At 43.4% G+C, this 27,786-nt stretch overlaps 1 protein-coding gene across 3 annotated transcripts in view; it reads left to right on the forward strand.

The window, feature by feature from the left end:
* Nucleotides 1-27,786, forward strand: part of prex2 (phosphatidylinositol-3,4,5-trisphosphate-dependent Rac exchange factor 2) — a gene marked incomplete at its 5' end in the record, with an annotated part of 261,316 nt that overhangs the window by 187,766 nt on the left and 45,764 nt on the right. Inside the window, 4 exons of one of the 3 annotated variants that reach the window (XM_083655690.1) lie at nt 2,915-3,061; nt 11,877-11,979; nt 12,134-12,277; nt 12,638-12,752. In XM_083655690.1, the coding sequence (XP_083511816.1) occupies nt 2,915-3,061; nt 11,877-11,979; nt 12,134-12,277; nt 12,638-12,752 (509 nt within the window). The remainder of the gene's footprint in view (nt 1-2,914; nt 3,062-11,876; nt 11,980-12,133; nt 12,278-12,637; nt 12,753-27,786) is intronic. The other 2 variants (XM_083655691.1, XM_083655692.1) reach the window with 2 other exon arrangements.

The raw sequence follows: 27,786 nt of genomic DNA on the forward strand, positions 1-27,786 counted from the left end.
GTAGTTGAAACAAAAACATAAATACTGTAGGCTACATGAATGGAAATGTTTGATCATTAATATCTACTTTTAGAAATTATATAGGTAGGCTGAAATCAAATCACTGTGCATAATTGTGAAAGTGTCTTTATTGACAGATGAAAAGGCTGTTATTTACCCTTTGTCACCACCTGGTGAGTAAATATATGTGTAACTAAAACCAGGTCTGCAACTTTTTTTCCCCATGTATCTACTTGGCTGGTTGGGAACCCCTGTGTTACATAACTGGACAGTCATGTAATTCAGTTTACAGCTCAAAAAACACGTTTTGGTATCACTAACCAAATCAATATTGAAATTGATCGAATCGAATCAAAATTAATCGATTCGCAACCTTGTGAATCGGAATCGAATCGCTTCTTGAAATTTGAACCGATACCCAGCTCTAATCCCCACCCCCCATTAACTACTTAAAGGAACACTCCGCCCATTTTCAACCAGCTTTGTATCATTAGAACATCAGTAGTATATGATATGATATGATATGATACTTTATTGTCCACCATGGTGGAAATTTTTCTTTGGCTTCTCTTCCCATAGAGACACATTGTGCACAGTCAGTGCACATATCAGAAAACTGTAAACTGTTTTGAAGTCTGTCATTTAATTTGACAGTTATTGAGTGTTAAAGTGTGGACCAGTGACATCACTGGTCCACACTAACTCAAATGAATAACTCATTAACTCAAATCAACTCTCAATAACTGTCAAACTAGATGAATGATGAATAGTTTGACAGTTATTGAGAGTTGATTTGAGTTAATGAGTTATTAATTTGAGTTGGTGTGGACCAGTGATGTCACTGGTCCACACTTTAACACTCAATAACTGTCAAATTAAATGACAGACTTCAAAACAGTTTACAGTTTTCTGATATACTACTGATGTTCTAATGATACAAAGCTGGTTGAAAATGGGCGGAGTGTTGCTTTAAGACAACTTAAAAATATATTGTGAATAAATGCCATTGTTTTCTTGTTTTAATAATAATAATAAAAATACTTAATGTGTAACTTTTCCTCCGTGGTATCGAAAATGGTATGAGTGAGTGCGTGAACTCTGAGAGAGTTCATGTCAATTCTGCTAATAAATACATAATACCTGCTTCTTGCCTTTTAGGGGTATTTTTTTCTCTTCAGTTACACAGATATCGTGATGTATCGTAGGTTAAATTTCTTCCAATATATCGATTATCGCAGAATCGCTGTATCGTGATAATATCGTTATCGAGGGCCAAGTATCGTGACCGTATCGTATCGTGAGTTACTCCACGATTCCCACCCCTAATCATTTACAGTGCAGGTCTAAGCTCTGGGTTTAGCAGCAACGAAGCAGCACATTTTGGATAGGAGACTGGTGCTGGAAGTGGTGCTGGAGGACCAGTAGGAGGTGCTCTTCCCCTCTGAATGGTCTGATGAATAATCTGGTCTGATGAATAATCTCCCCAATGCCCCAGGGCAGAGACAGGGACTCTGTCCTGTGAGTGAGCACCGTCCTTCGGTGAGACGTTAAACCGAGGTCCTGACTCTCTGTGGTCATTAACTCATTGAGTGCTAATGACGACGCCTGTCGTCAAAGTAATTAGTAACGTAGAGTGCCAAAGACGATAGCTGTCGTCAATTGCCTTTTTTGACGGTGGGACGTGGATCAAAGCCTTATGTATGTCCTATACAAATATTGTAGCTATTGAAGCTGTATAACCTATTTTACGGACTCATCAGGTGGCGACAGTGCTCTCCAGATTAGAGAAATGTCCGGAATACAGCCTGAAAAAGCTCCGTGATCAAAGAGAAACCGCTCATGCTGCAGCCCAGAGCCATGTAGATTGCTCTGTCTGGAGCTGACGGTGCCTGCCAACAGCAGTCAATCCGCGCACACAACTGAGCTCCTCTGCCTCTGTCTGTCTGTCTGTCTGCATAGTTTCTTCACACGATTAGCCGCTAGAAAAGCAGCAGCCGACACTGAAAAGCCAAACCTTTCCCTGCAGTCCGGTGTGGCTTTTTTGTGTCGCGCTGCCTGGGAGGCGGCGCACAAAAAGCACTCCGAAAATAGACGCTGGGTGCGTGAGGCTGTGTGTTACTAGTGTGGGGAGGAGTTTGCAGCTGAGGGGGGGAGAGGGGGGTGGGGCACGCAGGGCAGCACACAACTACACCACGTCACTACATCAGAAAATATTAGCTAGAGTCAGTGAATGTGCTTGAAATGCTTCATTTCACAAAAGGCTGAATATCTCAGCTTCTAGATGGAAATGCCTGTTTTTGCTGTTTTTGACCTATCTTCTCCGGCTGATAACTAAAGAACGGAAAATGGTATCAATAAACTTTTTTTTGCTGATGATACAATAGAGTCTCCTTGTTCTTTTTGCGTGTTCGGTGTTTACATAGTAATATCACACAATATTCTGTGGGCCTCGAGAAATCACTGAAAACGCTCTGAAACTCTGGCACTGGGAGCGTCCGTTCTCCAAAAGTGGCTGGCACTCAATGAGTTAAAGATCCCATCGGCACTCGTCACAAGAGTAGGGGTGTCACCCCGGTGCCCTGGCTCAATTCCCACACAGGCCTTCCTTCAATCATGGCCACCTATCATCCCTCGTTACTTAATTGGCACATTCAGTCCTCAACTCTCCACCTTGAGAGCTGATGTGTGGTGAGCCTTCTGGCGCAAACTGGCTGCCGTGTATCACCCAGGTGGGTGCTACACATCGGTGGTAGATGAGTTGAGTTCCCTCCCCTGATATGTGAAGCGCTTTGAGTGTCTAGAACGGTGCTATATAAATCCAATCAATTATTCATTATTATTATTTAATCAATCATGGAACCAGCACATAACATTAGAATAAATTATCATTCCCCTCCCCTCTGTTTGCTCTCAGGTCCACAATGTGGGCAGGGAGCCTGAGCAGGAGGGCCTGGACCCCCAGGATCCTCAGGATACCCAGGAAGCCAGCCGACGCTGGCTGGAGCAGATCGCCAGCGCCGGGCTGCTGCTCCACTTCCAGTCGCTCCTCTCACCCAACCTGGTGAGTACCAGACCAGACCTCACCTCAGCTCTCTCATGGCAGGGACACACTACCCGCCTGGTGAGTACCAGACCAGACCTCACCTCACCTCTCTCAACCTGGTGAGTACCGTACCAGACCAGACCTCACCTCACCTCTCTCAACCTGGTGAGTACCAGACCAGACCTCACCTCACCTCTCTCACGTCAGGGACACACTACCCGCCGGTCGTCAGTCCTCAGTCGCTGTTCTTTTCACACTACACAATTCACCATCTAATAATCAGGAGTCTTTGTGTCGTTTCGCTATCCGAGCTCCAAAAACTGCTCGCCGAGGGCTCAGAGCTCGGAGCACCTAGTCTGACTCTGAACGAGGCATTAGTTCATCTCCAACAGGTTCCCACAATCTAAAAGACAACATTTGTTGTCTCATAAACACACATGTGCATTGAATTTGTATAGATGGTTTTCACGGAATTGGGTTGCTATGGGAACAGTTTGAACCCTATCTTATTTCCTGTCAGCTAGTGTATCAGCAAACATTGCAACAGGAAGTAAGCTAGGGGCAATTTTGAATGTTTATGTTGTCAAATTAAAAGCGTCTATAAGCTAAAGATGTTATTATCAACACATGTGTACATGTGTGTACAGGAACTACACAAACACATTTTTAGGTGCTAGATGCCTGTTCTCTACTGTATAAGGGGGCGGCTGTAGCTCAGGAGGTAGAGTGGGTCGTCACTAATCGCTTTGGATAAAAGAGGTCGGTGGTTCGATTCCCGCCTCCTCCAGTCTGCATGTCGAAGTGTCCTTGGGCAAGACACTGAACCCCAAATTGCTCCTGATGGTGTGCCAGCACCCTGTGTGGTAGCCTGCCGCCATCGGTGTGTGAATGGGTGAATGTACCTACTGACTGTAAAGCGCTTTGGATAAAAGCGCTATATAAATGCAGGCCATGTATGTTATTGAACCCTACCTAGACAAGTAAGGCCCATATCCTGCTCATTATCGGCACAACTCAGACAGAAGTGGTGCTTCTGTCGTGTGTTTTTACGCCCCACTGTGTGGAGTTCAGCTCTGTACTGTGATACAGTACTGTGTGGAGTTCAGCTCTGTACTGTGATACAGTACTGTGTGGAGTTCAGCTCTGTACTGTGATACAGTACTGTGTGGAGTTCAGCTCTGTACTGTGATACAGTACTGTGTGGAGTTCAGCTCTGTACTGTGATACAGTACTGTGTGGAGTTCAGCTCTGTACTGTGATACAGTACTGTGTGGAGTTCAGCTCTGTACTGTGATACAGTACTGTGTGGAGTTCAGCTCTGTACTGTGATACAGTACTGTGTGGAGTTCAGCTCTGTACTGTGATACAGTACTGTGTGGAGTTCAGCTCTGTACTGTGATACAGTACTGTGTGGAGTTCAGCTCTGTACTGTGATACAGTACTGTGTGGAGTTCAGCTCTGTACTGTGATACAGTACTGTGTGGAGTTCAGCTCTGTACTGTGATACAGTACTGTGTGGAGTTCAGCTCTGTACTGTGATACAGTACTGTGTGGAGTTCAGCTCTGTACTGTGATACAGTACTGTGTGGAGTTCAGCTCTGCGATACGAGGCCAATATTCCCACTTGAGGTGATGCATATGATGTAAATCAAGGCGTGTCCACCTTCACATTATCATGCACAGATTCCAATTATTATTATACATAGATTCTGGCTTTGTGTCAAGTCTGTTTGTATACTTATTTTTCTTCTGCACCCTGCAATTATGTCCACCAGCACTCCCCTCGGTTTCACGATATGAAACAGGAATACTAATAAATGCCACAGACCTCAATTGGATATTAATTATTTAGTACTAAAAACTCTGTGGAAGTGAATCAAACTCTGCAACGCTGCTTTCTGCTCTCTGAATAAAATGGAATGTTGAGCAGTTTGACGGTCGAAAATAAGATTTGCTCTGCCATTTTACTCGCTCGGGTTTATAACGGCTCATTGGAGGAGATGACACTGAGAAATCATTGTGCTCTCTCCCTCTACCTGTCGCCATTTTTAATGTTGACGAGTGGACCCACCAAAGAATATATCGCCCAGACACCGACACGCTGCTGCTGCTGCAATTTGTTTTGTGCACCGTTGTTCTAAAGCCAAACTGAATGAAGGCAAAGCACGAGCACAGTCCTCTGTGTGCACGTTAAAAAGTCCAAGTCAAACCACAACTCAAGCTCAGACCCTGAACCTCTGTATATTGATTCAAACATTCAACATTTTTATTTTCAATTTTTATAGAACAGCATACGACCGAGACAAAAAACAACATACATCATTGACATTCATCATTACAACGTGGTGCTACCAGCTGCATAAGGGGCTCATGTGCTTGCAAGAGACAATGTACATGAGATCCCACGCGAGGGGTCCACGAGACACCAGCTGGGCGAACCATCCGTCACCCCTAACCTCAGTCACTTGTCATTCTTAACCTCGTCAAAGTCGGCCAAAAACGGGTCCCAGACAGTTGAGAACCTTTTGAGCGAGTTGGTTCTCAGGGACCTGATCCTCTCCATCTGTATAACAGAGATCATGTCCATCAGCCACACCTGAAAAGAAGGCGAAGAGGAGGACTTCCTTTCCTTCAGAATGAGTCTTTTGGCGACAGATGTCCCCAGTGTCAGAGATTGTTGCACAGCTGTAGGGAAAGTTCAGAGAGGACTCCGAGCAGCCGAAGATGGCGAGTTCTACCTTCGGCTGAAGGGTTATTTTGTAGGACCAATCAAATATTTTGGCCCAGAATCCCGTCAGTGAAGGGCAGAACCAGAAGGCATGAGATAGCGTGCCCTCTGACAAACATGATAAATATCTTTAATTCAGCGATAGGGATAAATGCTTTCATTCCAAAATACATTCTGTCTATTTTGGAAGGAAAACAAATCTAAAATCATTAGTTGACATTTCCAGCCTCAAAAAACCGAACCTTTAATCAACTATTCAAAAATGTTCTCTAAGTAGTTCATAAATGGACTCGCAGCTTTAATAAAATCCCACAGTGTCAATTACTTTCATGTCAGTAATCAATTTGTGAGAGCTGTGTCAGCTCTCACAAAATGTCAATCCAGTGGAATAGACTGCAGTAGTGCAGAGGGGAGTTTGTTGTGAGCAGCTGTTGGTTTTAATTGTTTTTTAAAATACTCCATTTTGTCCATTTGAATATGAATCACAGCTCGCCAGGTTTGAATCGACTAGGAGGAATTGCTCTCATACTCTTGCCCTTCCTATCTGAGAAATACCTTTTGATTTGAAAGGTAATTTAGCCCAGTGGGGGAAACTGACGCTCGGCGTCCTGGAGGGCTCTGCTAATTATTCATTAATTAATGATTAGCTTCTGTAAAGTAATTATTTTCTCAGTCATTCCCCTGTGCATTCACGCATTATGGCAGAGATGCAGGTTTGAAGAGAAAGGCGAGATTTAGCTTAACTTTCTATTTCTGTTTCCTTTCAGTGGGAATTAGAGACACGTACAGGGAAGTGCTTTAGTCGTGTCTTTAGGATGACTGTCACTGTCTGTCTATGTAGGTTAGAGGGTTCTGCAGGCTGACATCAGCTCCCCAACTATCATTCATACTTTCTCTGCTCCTACCTCTCTCTCTCTCTCTGTCTCCATCTCTCTGTCTCTCTCTCTCTCTGTCTATCCATCTCTCTCTGTCTCTCTCTCTCTCTGTCTCTCTCCATCTCTCTCTCTCTGTCTCTCTCTCTCTGTCTCTATCCATCTCTCTGTCTCTCTAGCTGGGTTTCCATCCAAATGTATCGCAACTTCTAATCAAATTTTCAGAAAGTCGTCAAAAGAAAATGCGAAATAATGCGTGTTTCCATCCACTGCTATTTTGCGAATTATAGAGCTGTCAATCACCTGGTGTTTGAGGCTGTCTGAGCTGCTGATCAGCTGCTAGACCCGATATACAGCTCTGTTAAACACATCTAACGTTATTCATTTAAAGTTTCTTGATGATCTAGACAAAGGTACCATAACGCCATTTCTGGATTACCAGGTGCGACTCGGCAAGCATAACGTTATAATCCACGGAGCAGATAGTAAATTAATACAATTTCATTCAATTCAAGAAGTGAGTCGACTTAAAGTTAATAGCCCAGTCTTCTTCTGTTTACCACGGCAGGTATTGTGCTGCGTATTTACCATGATTTACCGTGTGTAGCCCTATTGTGTGGAGGCTACACGGCATGTCATGTTTTGCAGTGATCAAGGCAAACTGTGTGGTTTTTGAATGGAGAGACAACGGAATATCGCTTAAAGGGGGACTTACCCCCCAGATATGTAACAAAACGGCATGCTGCTTGATTTGAAAAACCTATGGGAAAAACCAAGAAATTATGTATCCTCTTGTCTATACTATACTCTTTGGCTGTGCTCAGCTCAGGAATTTTTCTCCGGAAATCGACGCCATTACAGTTTGCCCACCGCCTCGAAAATAATTTATATGAGAGCTGCAATATCTTTATAAATATCAACAACTAGCCAACGCTGGTGGCCTGTATGGAAACAGCGTTGCTCAAAATGGTTGAAAGTTATATCAATTTGGCCATTCAGTGGCGAACTAGAAATTGAATTATTTTTCTCCCATGTGTGTGCGTGGCTTGTCTAAACTTAATTTAAAAGAGACTAGTGATGCGAGGCTGGTTACCGCAGCACACCGCACAATAGGACAAACCCCCGCTCTGGGGTAACACAATGCGAGATTTCTCCACGTTATGCCCTTGTCCAACTTGCCATATAGACCGCCATGAAGTCCCTTTTTAATTTTCGTTTCTCCCTTTTCCATGATTCTTGTCAAAAGTTTGCACCTCTGCTTTTCCTCTCGAGCGCAGAGCTGCACCGGGGTACTGGAACATTCTCCTCCTCCCCCCTCCCTCCTCCTCAGCCCGGCTGGCAGCTGCTCATAGAGGCGAAACAGCCTCCTCCCTTTGTAGCCCTCACAAAACAACAACAAACAAACACAAACAAAAATCGCTGGTGTGCGATTTTTCTGCACAATCAGTATCTGAAATTGGATACAGGATTGTGGGAATCCCGCATCTGTTTGCGTGAACCGCTGCATATGACTGGGCAAGCAGCTGGTCACAAACAGGCGGGCAGAGCGTCAGTGCAGCAGCAGCTCCGTGTCCCCAGCGAAAAGGGGCACAGAAGACCACCAGTGGTCCTTGACAGGATTCCAGCATTCTATGTTGTCTCTCAACCTAATATATATGGAATTCTGGACAAAATCATATCTAGGCTACATAAAAAAAAAAAAAAATCAGATTTGCATCTGAGAGACCAAATCTCATCATAGGGCTCCTTAGTATGAAAAAGGTTGGGAATGATTTACAGCAACACAATGCCATGTCCTTCCTTTTATGATTATAGTGGCGTTTATTGATAGTATTGTGTTACATAGGAGTTGGTAGGAAAATAACAGGCGATTGTAATCAATTAACAGGTGATTAACAGGTCAAGTGACACAAACAGCCAATGAGCTGTGTGTATTGTAGCACCATATTGGTAGGAAATTCTTGTGACATCATGGGAATAGGCTTGGAGTTGTGAGGAGCCGGAAAAGGGTACAGGGGGAGTAGGGGAGTAACTATCTTGAAATCCCATAGTCTTTGGGGACAACGTGACGTCAGGTTGTACCAAATCTCCCATTCATTTGACGGCAAAAAAAAGCAGTGTTCCACCCATAGAGGGCACTTATGCCAGCTATGCTGCTGAAAAAATATACAAATGGTAGAATGGCAACAGTTTGGTCTCAAATGTGGAAATTTTGACCAGAATTCTTCACACACCACCCCCAAAGTCATATATATTGGTTAAAAGCTGAAAAAAATGTTTTGGGGGTAAGTTACACTTTAACTCATTCACCGCCATTGACGTCTTTGACGTGTTATCAGAAATAGCCCTCCCCGCCAATGACGTGTTTGACGTGTTTTTGTTTTTATGAGTGCAGCGCATAGTTGAAACACTTACCCAGCCTGTGACATAGTTTCGGGTCCCTAACCTCAAACTCAAGCCGACAGCACGTTATCAAACACATACCGCAGCTGTTGTTTGAAATTAGGAAGAAGGTGGAAAGGAAACGCGCTTCCTTGTTACAGAGGAGAAACGCCATTGAAATGCCCCCTCGCCGCGCTGCAGAGCTGATCGACTTGCTGCACAGCAGCGGACATCGAAACCGCAGTAGTCAAACCCGTGACCAACATGATCGATCCTGGTCCCTGGACCCCGTTCCTATGTGCCAGCCCGAAAGAGACGAGACGGAGTCACAACTGTGTGGAGGAGGAGAAGCTGTTCTCCTCCTCCACACAGCCTCGCCACATAAATGGCTTTCACACAGAGGGCTGCGTGCCCTCCAGTGTTGCTCCTGGCCAATCCCAGCGCCACAGGGCGTGGTTATTGCTTATCCTAAGTGGGGTTAGAAATCTAAAAGGGGGATCGTGTGTGTGTGTGTGTGTGTGTGTGTGTGTGTGTGTGTGTGTGTGTGTCTGTCTGTCTGTCTGTCTGTCTGTCGGTGTGTCTGTCTGTCTGTCTGTCTGTCTGTGTGTCTGTCTGTACACTCACTCACACTGAGCAAACTGTATTGTTGAATGTAAAAAAAGCACTTCATATATATATATATATATATATATATATATATTTATTTTTTTTGTCATTTGTGTCATAATGAATAATATTTACATGTCTGATGTCAATACAGTTCAAAATAAAATAATTGAGAGCGAGTTCTGCCTGATATTGTGTGCTGTGTACATAAATGCCATTTTCTGCAATTTCTTTTCTCACAGATACTTTTTGGCTGAAAACAGGGTGTATATAAATGGCTATAAGTAGAGTACAGAACATGCTAAAAGCTCACTTTTTTTTCCCTGGTGAACCCAGAGACGTACATCTTCATTTTGAGGTATTGCAAATCACTCTGGTGCTAATAGATAATTTACTGTGGGTCTTGAAAGATGACCAACAATTATGAAAATCTTTGGCCTGTGCTAAATATTGGCAGTCCTAAACTGGCGGTGAATGAGTTAATCTGTTTCCACCGCACATTTCGCATTTTCGTTTTATCGATGCATCCGACTTTTCCGCCTCCCTCAAGCGTGGAAAAACTTTTTTGCTGTATTTGGAGGTTCTTGCGAATTAGGCAGCGTTTCCACTCAGTTTTTTATGCGCAAATTGAAATTTCGCATAAAAACAGGTGGATGGAAACCCGACTTCTGTCTCTCTCCATCTCTCTCTTTCCATCTGTCTCTGTCTCTCTCCATCTCTCTTTCTCTGTCTCTCTCTCTCCCTCTCTCTCTCTCTCTCTGTCTCTCTCAATTTCACTCTCTCTCTCTCTCTCTCTCTGTCTCTCTCCCTCTCTCTCTCTCTCTCTCTCTCTCTCCCTCTCTCTCTCTCTCTCTATCTCCCTCTCTCTCTCTTTCTCTCTCTCTCTGCCCTTTTCTTTCTTGAGACATTTCCCTCTCTAGTGCCCCGTGTGGAACAAAGCAGGCTCTCGGTTGTGTTTTTAAAACGCCTCCAGTTTCAGAAAGGAGCCATTTGAAGTGACAAAGTAATGTGGGACTTTCACCTTCAATTATCTCAAATGATACAGTCAAAATGCTGGATTTGGGGTTAATATGTACAGTAGTTAGGGTCGGGGGGGAGAGACTAAAAGCTCTTTTATGGTTGAGGTGGGTGGGGCAGAAACAAACAGCATGCCCCTCCCCTCACCTCGGCCACCAGCAGATGTACTTTGTGTGTGTTTGTGTGTGAGGATGTTGGGGCGGATGTTTGAACAGGAAACCAGCACACACATGCGGGTACACACTAGGGCATTCACGACTAGTGAATTTTACTAGTCGACTAGTCGTCCCTAAAGGTAGTCGACTAGTCGACTAACCGTTTTTAATTTATTTTTAATAAAAAAAAAAAAAAAAAAATTTTTTTTTTTTTTTTTTTTTTAAATCTTTAAGAAAGAACATGAGGTATTTACACGACATACATGGACTATCATATCCCATATCCCCCACAAAGAACATCAAAACACAACAAAACAAAACAAGAAAACTGCATAAGATACACAATAATCCAAGAACAAACAAGACTATTGGACAAACAACCAAACAAAAACAATGCATTCAGCTCCTATCCTGATAAGCCTAATGACACTGGGGTAAAAAGTTCTTAAAGTCAAACTCTGTATGTGGTTGCCATATTTTGGGGATGTCTAAGAATCTGATTCTTGTAGTAAATTTCTTGTAGTAAATGTTATCCAACGTATGGTAGCTTGAGAGTTCATTCCACCAGTGAACTACAGCTGGGGGATTGGATGCTTTCCAATTTAAAGCTATGCATTTCCTAGCTGCCAACAGGGCAAGATCTATGTATTTACTTTGAATGCATTGTTTTTGTTTGGTTGTTTGTCCAATAGTCTTGTTTGTTCTTGGATTATTGTGTATTTTATGCAGTTTTCTTGTTTTGTTTTGTTGTGTTTTGATGTTCTTTGTGGGGGATATGGGATATGATAGTCCATGTATGTTCTTTCTTAAAGATATAAAAAAAAAAAATTTTTTTTTTTTTTTTTTTTTTTTTTTTGTTGTTGCTAAAACGACTAGTCGACTACTAAGCACAGTGTCGACTAGTGGTTTTACTAGTCGACTAGTCGACTAGTCGACTAGTCTGTGAATGCCCTAGTACACACACACACAGACGCACACACAAACGCACACACACACACACACACACACACACACACACACACACACACACACACACACACACACACTTATGGCTGCTTTGTGCCTCTCGACAGACTGACGAGCAGGCCATGTTGGAGGACACTCAGGTGGCCTTGATTGACTTGGAGAAGGTCACTTTCTACTTCCGCCAGTTTGAAGGGGAGCCTCTGGTGGCAAGTATGTACACTACGTCCTGAATGTTTTTGCAAGTAATGAGAAGTATCATTACATCGTTATCGATTGTCTCCTCTCCTCTCCTCTCCTCTCCTCTCCTCTCCTCTCCTCTCCTCTCCTCTCCTCTCCTCTCCTCTCCTCTGCCCTGATCTAGCAGACATGCCCATCTCATACCAGATGGAGGGCACCCGCCAGGCCCTGAAGGTTTGCTTCTGCTTGGAGAGTTTCTACTTCTCCCAGCTGCCTCAGAGGCTGAAGAACGGAGGAGGCTTCAAGATCTACCCTGTGCTCTTCACACAAGGTATGGCGAGGCGAGGAAGGTTTAGGAACTTCCAAGTTTCATCAAAAACACTGGCAGACACTCATACACTCTCACACTCTCTCTCTCTCTCTCTCTCTCTATCCATCTGTCTATTTATCTACTGTATCTATCTATCCATCTATCTATTTATCTATTTATCTATCCATCTATCTATTTATCTATTTATCTATCTATCTACTGTATCTATCTATCTATCTATTTATCTATCCATCTATCTATTTGTCTATCTATCTCTATCTCTCTATCTATCTATCTATCTCCCTATCTCTCTCTCTCTCTCTCTCTCTCTCTCTCTCTATCTAAATATCTCTATATCTCTCTGTCTGTCTGTCTTTGTAGCATTAGAGAGTATGGAGGGATACTACTACAGAGACAATGTGTCTGTGGAGGAATACCAGGCCCACATCAATGCAGCCTCATTGGATAAGGTCAAACAGTACTACAAGAGACTGAGGTATGTTATACTCTGCATCCACACAAACACGCGCGCACACACACACACACACACACACACACACACACACGCAGCAGTGCCTTCTCCATATTGAGCGGCTACCAATAATCGCAGAGCCTGAGCAATACCTTGCTAGCTGTTTGGCACTTCTCTTAGGTAGTCCAGCCATCTGGAGGCCTCTCACAACCAGTTTGTGAACATGACCCAGGCTACCGAATATGAAAAGTAAAAGTTTACACCTGTAGCCCAGCTGTGAAAAATGGTCTGCTTCAGCTGTTGATACTTGAACATCTTGGTCAGAAAGGCCTCCTCTAGGCTGTGGTCAAAGGTACAGCCAACCTCTAGGATGAACACCTCTGTGATTTACACTGACAACAACAACATCAGACACACACACACACACACACACACACACACACACACACACACACACACACACACACACACACACACACACACACACACACACACACACACACACACACACGTTTCTTTCAGACTACCCTGTGCTGCGGTCAAATTCAGATTTGACTTTACAACTCTGCTACAAAGACTTGCTGACAGTTTTCTATGCATCAGGAGAAAACGTACATTCTCTCGGCCGTGCCTCTGAATGCTCAGCAGGGCCTCAAGGTGATTGGCTGAAAGAACCCAGCAGGAATATTTTATGATTGGTTGAGGACACACACAGCGGGGCAGCAGTGATTGGATGAGAACGCCCAGCGTGTCACCTTGGCCCTGATGATGTAGTGCTTCTGTAGAGCTGTTGCACTCAATTACCTCACACCCCATTGGTTTGCTGCACACCTGAGACCCTCTGTGATTGGCCAGGCATGGTTAACTCAATGAGGTGGAAATTCTTCCTTAAGAGCCGACATGAAAAACAGATGCTTCTGGGACTTGAAAATAACTGCCTACCTTCATTGAATCACCACATTTCCTTCTGTCCTCTCGATTGGCAGAGTGAACATGTGATACAGTACCTATACGACATGCTGCCAGGAACACACATTCAAACTGCCCGTTTATGACAGGATGTGAATGCCCCCCGAAGGCACAAGAGACACATCAATCATTCATGTTGAGGATTTTGTGATACTGTGCAAAAAAGAAATTAGATATAGCTTTTATCAAATATCTCATATCTGTGTCGCACAGTTCCACCTATCTGTAACAAAGCTGTGAATACAGGAGAAGGTTCTGAGTGGGCACACACACACACACACACACGCACGCACACACTCCAGACGTCCTTGAAGTCTGTCAAACAGGCCGCCTGTTATCATAGATCCAAGCTGAAAGCTTTCCTTCTGTCTGCATGTGAATATTTGAGTTGTGCCAGTCCTTCTATTCTGAAGTTACCACTGAAATACAGATCCTGTAGTATTAGATTAGATGATAGAGGTGGATACCATCTGAGTTAATAGAAAGAATCAGTCATGGCTCTGCCAAAGCGTTTTGAAGCCTTGCCAGAGTGTGTTCCCTTGTCGAGTACCTGGGAGGGCGACTGGTCCACACGTCAGGCTCCAGCGGAACATCTGCTGCTGATTGTGTAGATAATTAGACGCAGAACAGAACAGAGCCCACAGCCAAACTTCATCACGTTATTTAGGGAGATTCCGCTCGGGGGGGGGGGGGGGGGGGGGGGGTGGGGGGTGCATGATTTACACGTAGGCCAGTCATGTGACACATCACTGCATATCCTCCACCATAATAACATTCATTATTTACATGTAGGCCAGTCATGTGACACATCACTGCATAGCCTCCACCATAATAACATTCATCATTATTTACATGTAGGCCAGTCATGTGACACATCACTGCATATCCTCCACCATAATAACATTCATCATTATTTACATGTAGGCCAGTCATGTGACACATCACTGCATATCCTCCACCATAATAACATTCATCATTATTTACATGTAGGCCAGTCATGTGACACATCACTGCATATCCTCCACCATAATAACATTCATCATTATTTACATGTAGGCCAGTCATGTGACACATCACTGCATATCCTCCACCATAATAACATTCATCATTATTTACATGTAGGCCAGTCATGTGACACATCACTGCATATCCTCCACCATAATAACATTCATCAGGATTTACATGTAGGCCAGTCATGTGACACATCACTGCATATCCTCCACCATAATAACATTCATCATTATTTACATGTAGGCCAGTCATGTGACACATCACTGCATATCCTCCACCATAATAACATTCATCATTATTTACATGTAGGCCAGTCATGTGACACATCACTGCATATCCTCCACCATAATAACATTCATCATTATTTACATGTAGGCCAGTCATGTGACACATCACTGCATATCCTCCACCATAATAACATTCATCATTATTTACATGTAGGCCAGTCATGTGACACATCACTGCATATCCTCCACCATAATAACATTCATTATTTACATGTAGGCCAGTCATGTGACACATCACTGCATATCCTCCACCATAATAAAATTCATTATTTACATGTAGGCCAGTCATGTGACACATCACTGCATATCCTCCACCATAATAACATTCATTATTTACATGTAGGCCAGTCATGTGAGACATCACTGCATATCCTCCACCATAATAACATTCATTATTTACATGTAGGCGTCATGTGACACATCACTGCATATCCTCCACCATAATAACATTCATCATTATTTACATGTAGGCCAGTCATGTGACACATCACTGCATATCCTCAGTAGGCCAGTCATGTGACACATCACTGCATATCCTCCACCATAATAACATTCATTATTTACATGTAGGCCAGTCATGTGACACATCACTGCATAGCCTCCACCATAATAACATTCATCATTATTTACATGTAGGCCAGTCATGTGACACATCACTGCATATCCTCCACCATAATAACATTCATCATTATTTACATGTAGGCCAGTCATGTGACACATCACTGCATATCCTCCACCATAATAACATTCATCATTATTTACATGTAGGCCAGTCATGTGACACATCACTGCATATCCTCCACCATAATAACATTCATCAGGATTTACATGTAGGCCAGTCATGTGACACATCACTGCATATCCTCCGGGCAGTCATGTGACACATCACTGCATACTCCACCATAATAACATTCATCATTATTTATACATGTAGGCCAGTCATGTGACACATCACTGCATATCCTCCACCATAATAACATTCATCATTATTTACATGTAGGCCAGTCATGTGACACATCACTGCATATCCTCCACCATAATAACATTCATCATTATTTACATGTAGGCCAGTCATGTGATACATCACTGCATATCCTCCACCATAATAACATTCATCATTATTTACATGTAGGCCAGTCATGTGACACATCACTGCATATTAGGGATGGGCATTTCTAGCAAAAACACTATTCGAAATTCGCTGGCCAAATTCGAATTTAATTCGAAATTCGAAAAAAAAAAAAAAAAATGTAAAAAAAAAAAAATAATATTTTTTTTTTTTTTTTTTTTTTTTTTTGTGAGTGAAATGTTGCATTGTCTCCCCTGATTCTAAGTCTACGGCTTTATTAATTAATATAAAAAGCTTCTGCTGTGGATTTTTAGCTCAAACAAGCATTGCACCACTGAAGTAAAGAACATGTTACATGACATTGACATTTTCGAAAATAAAAAACTGTTTTGACAATCATGAGTGGTTCATTAAATATTTAGTAGGCTCAGGTCTGAATGCCAAAGGGGTGCCAAAGTCACCCCCTCTCCCTCTTCATGGGATTTCATCCGCCATTCATTTTTCCATAAACCTTGCTTAAAATGCTTATACAAATTGTTTTACTTGCTCAAACCAAGCGATTTGACTATACTTAGAATCAGGGGAGACAATGCAACATTTCACTCAAAAAAAAAAAAAAAAAAAAAAAAAAAAAAATCGAATTTCGAATTTCAATAATAAAAGTCGACCTTGATAATAACAACGATTATTCGAAAATTCGAAATTCGATGCCCATCCCTACTGCATATCCTCCACCATAATAACATTCATTATTTACATGTAGGCCAGTCATGTGACACATCACTGCATATCCTCCACCATAATAAAATTCATTATTTACATGTAGGCCAGTCATGTGACACATCACTGCATATCCTCCACCATAATAACATTCATTATTTACATGTAGGCCAGTCATGTGAGACATCACTGCATATCCTCCACCATAATAACATTCATTATTTACATGTAGGCGTCATGTGACACATCACTGCATATCCTCCACCATAATAACATTCATCATTATTTACATGTAGGCCAGTCATGTGACACATCACTGCATATCCTCAGTAGGCCAGTCATGTGACACATCACTGCATATCCTCCACCATAATAACATTCATTATTTACATGTAGGCCAGTCATGTGACACATCACTGCATAGCCTCCACCATAATAACATTCATCATTATTTACATGTAGGCCAGTCATGTGACACATCACTGCATATCCTCCACCATAATAACATTCATCATTATTTACATGTAGGCCAGTCATGTGACACATCACTGCATATCCTCCACCATAATAACATTCATCATTATTTACATGTAGGCCAGTCATGTGACACATCACTGCATATCCTCCACCATAATAACATTCATCAGGATTTACATGTAGGCCAGTCATGTGACACATCACTGCATATCCTCCACCATAATAACATTCATCATTATTTACATGTAGGCCAGTCATGTGACACATCACTGCATATCCTCCACCATAATAACATTCATCATTATTTACATGTAGGCCAGTCATGTGACACATCACTGCATATCCTCCACCATAATAACATTCATTATTTACATGTAGGCCAGTCATGTGACACATCACTGCATATCCTCCACCATAATAAAATTCATTATTTACATGTAGGCCAGTCATGTGACACATCACTGCATATCCTCCACCATAATAACATTCATTATTTACATGTAGGCCAGTCATGTGAGACATCACTGCATATCCTCCACCATAATAACATTCATTATTTACATGTAGGCGTCATGTGACACATCACTGCATATCCTCCACCATAATAACATTCATCATTATTTACATGTAGGCCAGTCATGTGACACATCACTGCATATCCTCAGTAGGCCAGTCATGTGACACATCACTGCATATCCTCAGTAGGCCAGTCATGTGACACATCACTGCATATCCTCCACCATAATAACATCCATGTCATTCATGCATTGCCTCATATTTCCCAAAACACTGTTGTAGTTCTGCAGGGACACAGAAACCCAATAGTGCTGGGTCATCTCTGTCCTCTGTGTGAGTCAGGCCTTTCAGACTGGCCTGCTAACGCTATCTCTTTGTGTCATTCTGTAATATGCTGCACTAGGTGTTCTGGGACACTGTAGCCTTTTCATAGTGAAAGGGAATATTGGCATTCTTCTGGTGTCGCCTTTATGTTATTGACAGCCTCCAGTGAGGATATGAGGCTTCACCATCAGTCTGACAAATGTCACTGCTCCAATACTACAGGGAGGGACATATTATATGATGTGTACGAGTGTGTGTGTTTGGATGCGTCTGCGTGTCTAGATCTGTGTGTGTGTGTGTGTGTGTGTGTGTGTGTGTGTGTGTGTGTGTGTGTGTGTGTGTGTGTGTGTGTGTGTGTGTGTGTTGGTTAACATTTAACCACCTGCAGCACCTCTTTACATCTTGTAGTATACGTACTGTATAATACAAACATTTGAGATATGTTTGTACTCAGCTGTGCTATTTCAAATCTAGCAAACACACAATGTCTGTGTGTGTGTGTATGTGTGTGTGTGTGTGTGTGTGTGTGTCTGTATTAGGGATGCACGATAATTATCGGCCGATATGTCCATTTTGCGTTATTATTTATTATTCCGATAATGGCCTTTTTCAGATAAATTATCCGATAATAATCCTGTTTATTTTTTGCCTCGGAAGCGGAGATTTTTGTTGTCGCACATTCGTGACATCACAGCTGCGACGCAAACATGGCTGCTGCCAGTCCCACACAGGTTCCGAGAGGAGGGGAAACCTCTAAGCTGGCATTACGTTAAACCAAAGCTTGCGATGATGCAGCGGATATGTTTGTTATTTTTGTTAGCGAGTTTTGTTAGCATTAGCTCGTAGCGCGGCCTACCCTGCAGGCTCGTCCGCTTGGCAGACAAACTGCTTGTGACATTTACAGTCTGTGGCTTGTGATCAAACAGCCCCACATAAGCACTTAATACACAGAGCTGGCGTAAACTTATAAACTAATGGAAACCCCTTTACCCGAAATGAAACATCCAGGGATTGTGTATTTAACTCCAAAAAAACACTTGCTAACGTTAAGCTAACCGCGCTAGTTAGCGTTAGCTGCGGGACAGAGCCAATAATGAAAACAAAGGCGCAGTTGCGCACATTAGGCTACATAAAAAGCATCAGTCAGTCAACATCACATAGTGTCTTTTTTTTAAATCTGGTGGCAGCATTTTTCAGTAAAAAGTGAAACGACACAGATGGTTTATAGTGCCTGCCCCATTCATTGGGCCCAGGCTACAATTCACTGAGAACTGGAACCAATGCAAAATTTTAACAGATCAGTATGACAATAAGAGTCTAAATTACTATGCCTTTTGTCATTGTGTTTTATCTGCAAACTAAGCAGCTTGGCTTTCCGTTCTATAAAAGCCTTTATTTTTGTATTGACTATAATTGAGTGATACACTTTATTAAAACAATCATATTATATCAGAAGTTTTCTTTGTTTTGCGTTCACAGTGATGTCAGTTAGATTTGGTTAGGTCAGAGCTATGCTCACTACATCCATACATCTACCCTAACCCTTTTTTAACCCCAGGTGTGCATAAAATACAGGTTAAAAACTAAAAAATATATATATATCTCTATTTTTATTATAATAATTATCGGTTATATCGTATCGGTTATCGGCCAAGAAGAATATATTTATCGGTTATCGTATCGGCTCTAAAAATCCATATCGTGCATCCCTAGTCTGTATGTATGTGTGTGTGTGTGTTTGTTAACATTTAACCACCTGCAGCACCTCTTTACATCTTGTAGTATACGTACTGTATAATACAAACATTTGAGATATGTTTGTACATATCAGCTGTGCTATTTCAAATCTAGCAAACACACAATGTGTGTGTGTGTGTGTGTGTGTGTGTGTGTGTGTGTGTGTGTGTACATACATGTATGCATGTGTACTGTACGTCTTCATACAGTTTGGCCTGCACAGAAAAGGCCTAATGGACTTGACAGCAGAGGCATCCAGCAGTAACAGGGAGCAGATGTGTGCTGACGGCCCAGGCGATGGGGAGAGGATTAGGGGGGCTGGGTAGGGGGTGTGGATGGATGGGCGGTTTGAGAACGTGCGCGCTCTGTCAGGTAGTCGTACAGTAACTCAATCTGCTCTCCAGCACCACCTGTCAAAGCCCCAAACTGAAGATTATTTCAGCCAAAGTCCAATCATCACGCTGTTCTCTCAAGCACATGATCGGTTCTGGCCACTGTGTTTATAGTGCGATGGGTTGAATCCTTGAAATGTACTGTAAGATGTAATGTCCTGCTTTCAGGAATCACATTGAGCTTTTTTGCCCAGTAGAGCACATGTACAGGAGTTTAGTGGTCATTTGGTGGTATTTGTGCCTATTCATGAGTTTCATGGTGAGACAGTGGGCGCTTCCATGACACCCCCCCTCCCTGTTTCCAGCTGCCAGTTGCCTGTTTCCGCCCAGGACCGTTCATAGCAAAAGAGACTGAAAATAATCATAATAATTGTTGTGACTTTGTACCTACCTATGTCTTGTAATGGAGCCCCCCAGCATAATAATTTCACACGTGCATAATTCTACAACGGAGTGACAATATCTTGAATCTTGAAAGAGAGAGACCGCTAAAGGTCCGTTCAATGACCAAATATAAGAGTTCCGGTTTGGACGTTAAGCCTTCAAAATAAAAGTACATACAGTACGAGTGAATTGACATTCACCTCGTTTTTGTAAAATATCGCCGCTATGCAACCACACAACGTTACTATTTTTAGCCATTTTGGATAAAATAAGCCATACGTTCCCACTCTTTGACAGCGGCGCGCACCTCCTTGCTAGTGAAAAAAATGTAAACAGGAAGTCGACAACCGGCTACCGCTGAGAATCATGGGAAACGTAAGTCCAGGAAAAAGGTGAATAGCTCAAGGACAACAGGGCATCACGTAAGTGCAAAGGGACAATGCAAGTCACATGATAGACTATAAACTATCCACTCCATATATACAGGACATACTGTACAGAATTCAGCATTCAGTGCCATTGACTCACTCATGTAGGCCTCCACATCGTGTAATACAGTAAGCACACATTTTAGAGGTGCGTTGCACCAGTTTTACCTTTGGTTGCTCCCACCTTGTATCAATTTCAGCAATGTAAATACTCCCAGCTGGCTTGCAACAGACTGCCAACACACACAACGTCTCTCTATGCAATATTACCAATAGCTTTCGAGCACAGAGCCAGGCTGTGATGTCACTCCTCTCTCCCCGGTGCAGCCTTCCAACCTCAGGCACGTCGTTATGCTTGGAGCCGGGCCATGGCAGCACTGGTTCTGACCCACACTCTGGTCTGGAGCCAGAGGCTGACTGACAGACAGAAACAGTCGAGCACACGGCACCGCAGCACTACTGAACTGCAGTTGCTGGATCACGGGGGGCTCTCAAACATTTTCATGTCACGGACCCCCAAATAGAGCACCGATTTAGAACACAGCCCCCCCCCCCCCCTTTTGACAAGAGTTTGTCCCAAACAATTTTTGTTGTTGAGGGGCGAATTTTAGAGTACTGTCAACAGTGTGTGTGGGGAGATAATAGTGGTCAGAGTGAAACCTGTGATTCGTATATATATACTCTACATTCTCTAAATGGGATAATTTGTAGTGAATTCACTTACAGAGGAATTAAAGTGACTCACTATTCTTAGGACCCCCTGGATCTCCCTCACGGACCCCCACTTTGTGGACCGCTGGCCTAGACGATGTTTATTTCTGTAAACATGTGTGTGTGTGAATGCATAAGTGTATTTGTGCATGTGTGTGTGTGTATGTGCAATGAAAGGGCATTGTGTGTCTTTGTCTCTTGCTTTCCCCGGTCTTCTGCGCTCCTCCGTCGAAGCCTTTGCCAGCAATGCATCGTGGGAATGATCCTATTTCAGAGCAGTAATAATAATAGTTGCGTAAATGATACGGGTGCGAGGGCTGCTTTGTGATTTCCCCGGCGGCCCACTGTCTCCGCCGTGCGCTTGCATCGCCCGCACCAAGATACATGATGGTCGCAGTAAAGCCATGGCGCCTGATGAAGTCCCTCTAGTCTTCTGCTAAACATACACTCACAGGCCAAATCACAGGCACATGCCTGCTCCCATACAGTATCCAGCACATGCAGCCATGTTTTCACAAGTCATTTTGGGGGGGCCTCAAATGAATGGCCGATTTGGTACAACTTTACGTCACGGTGGTGTTTGCGCGCGGGTGTACTAGTTCAATGTGAATCAATTGTATATTATCAGCTTTATTTTATACATTAAATGAAGCGCGAGCTGTTCTTGGGTGCTGGGATAACGCAAGGCATTGTGGGTAATCGGCTACTGTGGCTAATGCTAGCGGCTAACGTTACTTTACGTGGCAGTAAAACGCCACTGTGACCAAATTGATTTAACTTTTAACCATTTCGAGTAACGAGTAACGCCGTTTCCATATGGACCGCCAGCGTTGGTTAGTTGTTTATAACGTGGCTAGATTTATAATGTACTCTATCTCTGATACACTCTGATATAATGTTTTTTCCCTCTATGCGGGGAAAAGTGTGTGTGTGTGTGTGTGTGTGTGTGTGTGTGTGTGTGTGTGTGTGTGTGTGTGTGTACATGACAAATAGTGCACGTTGTTTGCATTGCATATTGTACTGTTTGTGTGTATCATGTGCAAATGTGTGCTGCAGGCAGCCATCACATTAGCCTGTCAGAGTCCAGTGGGTTGTGGTTCTGGCACAGGGACCGGCACAGCTATACTGCAGACATTAGGCTTCTCTCCCTAATGGAAGTGGATCTGGCAACAGTGGGGACACATTTGGCGCTGAAACACAAGGCAGAGATTCTCAGATCTCCCGTTGACATCATCACATGATATATGTCCACCTTCAAATGATAGACCAGCTGTCGGAAAGTTAAGTAATACACTGGTGCCCACCAAATCATATATATTATTGTCATAGACTCTTGTATTTCATACTCTTCCATTTAAACAGTCATGGGTCATCATTACCTGACAACACAGCTAATCGATAGCTGGAGTTAAGTTAAGTTAAGTTATCCTTTATTTATCCCCATGGGGGAAATTCATCCTCTGCATTTGACCCATCCTCTACTAGGAACCTTCCTAGAGCTAGGAGCAGTGGGCAGCCGCAGTGGGCAGCCGCAGTGCAGCGCCCGGGGACCAACTCCAGTTCTTTTGCCATTGCCTTGGTCAGGGGCACCTTGGACAGGAGTATTAACCCTAACATACATCTCTTTGATGGTGGGAGGAAACCAGAGAAAACCCACACAAACATGGGGAGAACATGCAAACTCCACACAGAAAGAAAGGAACTGGGAGGGACTGGGGTTCGAACCCGGGACCTTCTTGCTGTGAGGCAACAGCGCTAACCACTGATCCACCGTGCCGTCAATGGCACTGACTGGATGGATGGCACTTACCCAGGTCATTTCTGCTCATTGGACATTGTACTGTAACTACAGTTATAGAGAGTTGTTCATGGCAGCGTTACGCTGCAGTGCAGTTTGTCTTGATTAGACAGTGCGAGAAAATGCCCTGAGGTTACTGCAGGTGGCGGTGTCAGTTACCACACAGCAGTGAGTGAGCTCCCTCACTCACTCCTTTATCTGTGCTCCCCCTACGGCTGGAGCACAGATCCATCCCCTCACTCCTGTTCAGGCCTGACCTCGTGTTTACTGTTTCATTCTGTCGCTGCCAAGTGCCACGTGCGCGCCATGATTGATGCTGCTAGCTGAATGAGCAGGGCGCTAATCGCTAACTCGGGTTGCGCTCGGTTAGTCTCATACAGTATACATGAACATGCACACGGACACTTGGCGCCTGCATGCATGTACGCACACACACACACACACACACACACACACAAATAGGTACACACACCACACACACACACACACACACACCGACACACCGATCTCTAGTTGAAGCCTCCCTAACAGCGAGCTCTGGGTGATCTTCGCTGTCTGCTCCCCAAGGATATCACCAGCGTATCTGCTGAAAGAACAAGATGACGGATGGCCTCCCTGAAGGTCGTTCAGAACATGCATTCTACCACTGTGTTAAACATCAACATGTCAGCACAAACCTGCAGTTGGGCTCCAAAAGGAATATAGCTGCTACATGGAGTTGATTGATTGTTCACAGTAGCAGAGCTAATATAGTCCTGATTAGCCACTGCAGCAACTTCTCACATCTTGCTTCTGACCTGCATTAGTGCTGCAGGTTTCTCTCAGTCTCAAGCAGTTACTCCTCAGCAGTGGGTTGCACCAGCTGTGCGTAAGTTGAAACGTAAGCTAGTTTGAACGTAAAGTCTCACTAAGTCCGAGTTTACGCACTACTAAAGATATTTGGGTTGCACCAAGTGAAATAGTTACAACGTAGGCATAAGTTAGAACTTACATTTTACACCTACGTCTTACTAGGTGTAAAGTCCTCCGTAAAATAGCAGTTGGCACGGATTGCAACTTGGCACCGGGGCGCATCGTTGTTTTGCGTCCGCAACGCGCTCTCCGTGATCAATTATTACACCCTTTGATATTTATGACTCACGCTTTTGTTTCCCACAAGCTGCAGCACTGCATACAAATTAAAATAACCGCAACAATTTAGCGAGGCAGCATGGTGGTAAATTAGCCTACAATACTGATGAGGGGCTCACAGATAAACGTTAACAGTAATATGAACCTAAACAAACGTTACTCAATAACGTTCTCATTTGGTTAGTGTTGATGAAATATGAAAGCACTAAGTTGCAGTGGGCAACATGTCCCGACTGTTTTCATTCCACTTAATTAAACAACGGTAAATAAACACCGTTTCCACCGTGCTTTTCACTGATTGGCTACAGAAAGTGAAAACATCATTTTCCGCTACACTATTTTGGTTAGTATGGACTTTAGGGTCTACTAGTTAAAATGTATCTTACGTCTCCGTGGTGCAACTAAACAAAGACACAACTTTAGTGTCAAACTAACTACAATAGTTTGAACGTAGCAGTTAGTGTGGACTTTACACCCCAACTTAAGAGAGAACTTACGTTCAGCTGGTGCAACAGGCTGCAGGAGTGGAGCAGCAGTCAAGCAGCTGGGCAGGTTAACATTGGGATGTCTATGACGGCTCCATCTGCAACCTAAGAAAGAACTCGAAGCTTTGCTCATTCATTCTCACTGCATGAGAAACATGGCTCGGCCCCCCTACTTCTCCTTGGATCAAGTCATGACTCTCATTTCTACAGTATGCTCATGATGGGATGCTCAGTTAGCTGCAGCAGCGAGGCCATGTGCATTTCATGAGCAGAGCCTCTCTCGTCTCCTACAGTGGAGAAAGTGATGACAGTGCTACAGTCTTTGCCTTGTCCCACAGCACTAGGAGCCGGGGAGAGAGGCTGGTGGTTGAGGCTTTGTTTTGCTCCAGCTGGAGGGCAGTGAAGCTGCGTTTATAAAGCCTAGTGAGGCAGAGGATCACTGACCAGGCTCCATTCATTAAACTGTGGAACGGCCAGAATGATCACGGCTATGCACTTCTACTTAGTGATGCTTGATATGGTCAATAAAAAGGACCTTGGCTCATCTTTACACAAACCCTGGACTCTGTGTGATTGTGCCAGACAGAGGCCAGACAGTATCATCATCCTAAACCCTGGACTCTGTGTGATTGTGCCAGACAGAGGCCAGACAGTATCATCATCCTACGCATTCGTCTGTCCAAGAGGAGCCATGGATCTTTTATATTTCACATGTCAAGGCACCTTCTTCGATGGTAGTGGCTGTTAAGCCAGGAGCTATTCCTGCTGCTTGCATTTCCTCCATGACAGTGATTTACTGTAGGAGAGCTACGGTACGTCTTAAACAGGATCTGACACTAAAACCTAATTAAGGCTGACCTACTTTTGGTGTCAAGGACCGGACATTTGTTTCTTGGTCTTGATTGATGCTAATGGCTTTGACAATGGCCTTCCTGACCTCTATAATGAAAGGGTGAAATTAAATCCAAGCAGCATGTCATGTGTGTGTCATACTTTCCCCTTGACTATATTCAGTCCCACTGCTTCAGAACAACCCCCCTTATTTATTGTACGGTAATTTGATGAATTTGATCATTGTTATAGTAGTCCTTTTTTTTTTTTACTTTTATTATTGAAGAAAAGGAAACATTATCATTGTCATTATTACCCAGCTATACCTTATCGAGTGTGACCATTCTAAATAATTGTATCTCAGGTTTTGAGTTTTTTTCCCTCTTGGCATGCATTTCTATATTCAACTGTGGCCATCACATCACTGGTCATAAATCCTTAGAGATGTAAATAAGGAAGTATGCCATGCAGATATTGTCTGCAACACACTGTACACACTGCACACACTACACACTGCACACACTACACACACTACTGTACACACTGCACACACTACACACTGCACACACTATACACTGCATCAGCCCAGCATTAATGCAGAAAGATCACTATATGGCATGTGAGACAGACTGTCTGTAACACACTACACACTGCATCAACACAGTGTAAATGCAGAAAGATCACTATATGGCATGTGAGACAGATTGCCTGTAACACACTACACACTACACACTGCATCAGCCCAGCGTCAATGCAGAAAGATCACTATATGGCATGTGAGACAGAGATTGTCTGCAACACACTACACACTGCATCAGCCCAGTGTCAATGCAGAAAGATCACTATATGGCATGTGAGACAGATTGTCTGCAACACACTACACACTGCATCAACACAGTGTCAATGCAGAAATATCACTATATGGCATGTGAGAGAGATTGTCTGCAATACACACTGCATCAGCCCAGTGTCAATGCAGAAAGATCACTATGTGGCATGTGAGACAGATTGGTCAACAGAATGGGGGAATTTATGGCGCCCGTCCTGGAATTCCATTAATTCGAAAGTCCGTAGGGGGGCGCACGTCAGGTCCGGAAGTGACGACACGTACATTGGCTCCAATTTAAAAATGAGCCGACTTCTCTCTCGTTCTGTGTCTTAAATAAACATTTTCCGAATTAGCTTATGGTCTGAATAAACAATTTCAAGTATTTTTCATGCTCTCCTGGGCTCCGTTTTCTAAATTATGGTCCCATTTCGAGTAAAAGAGCCGATAAAAATTATAACTTTGGGGGCGGGATTTTCCTTGATTGACACCAGCCACAGGAAACCAGATGATCCCAACCAGTTGCCAAGGCAGGCTAGCTAGCTAGCTAGCAACGTAGCCAGAGATTAAAAGTAAAATACCAGAAACAGCGTTACCTTTATGATCTTTTAATGATGTTAGTAGACACACGTAACAGTATAGATCCCCGTTATGAGGTCTGTTGATCAAAAGAACACCTAACGCTATATCGTTATGTAATGTGACTTGTGACATGATCACCACATTTCAATAAATATAACGTTTTTGCACATTTGAATGCTGCTGGTCGTTTGTTTAATGCTGTATATCAGTGGTGGCTGGTGAGCTTGGAACCAGGGGAGGAAGCTAGTGCGGCGACCGAAGGCTTTTTTTTGGGCTTTTTTTTTTCACGTGTGCGCGCGTGCGCGCATGTGTGTGTGTATTTGCCATGTTTCCCATGCTGTCAAGCCTCTTAGCTTTCCACCCAGTGAGGAGCATTGCAT

This window comes from Poromitra crassiceps (genome assembly GCF_964638095.1).
Source record: "Poromitra crassiceps genome assembly, chromosome: 2".
NCBI lineage: Eukaryota > Metazoa > Chordata > Actinopteri > Beryciformes > Melamphaidae > Poromitra > Poromitra crassiceps.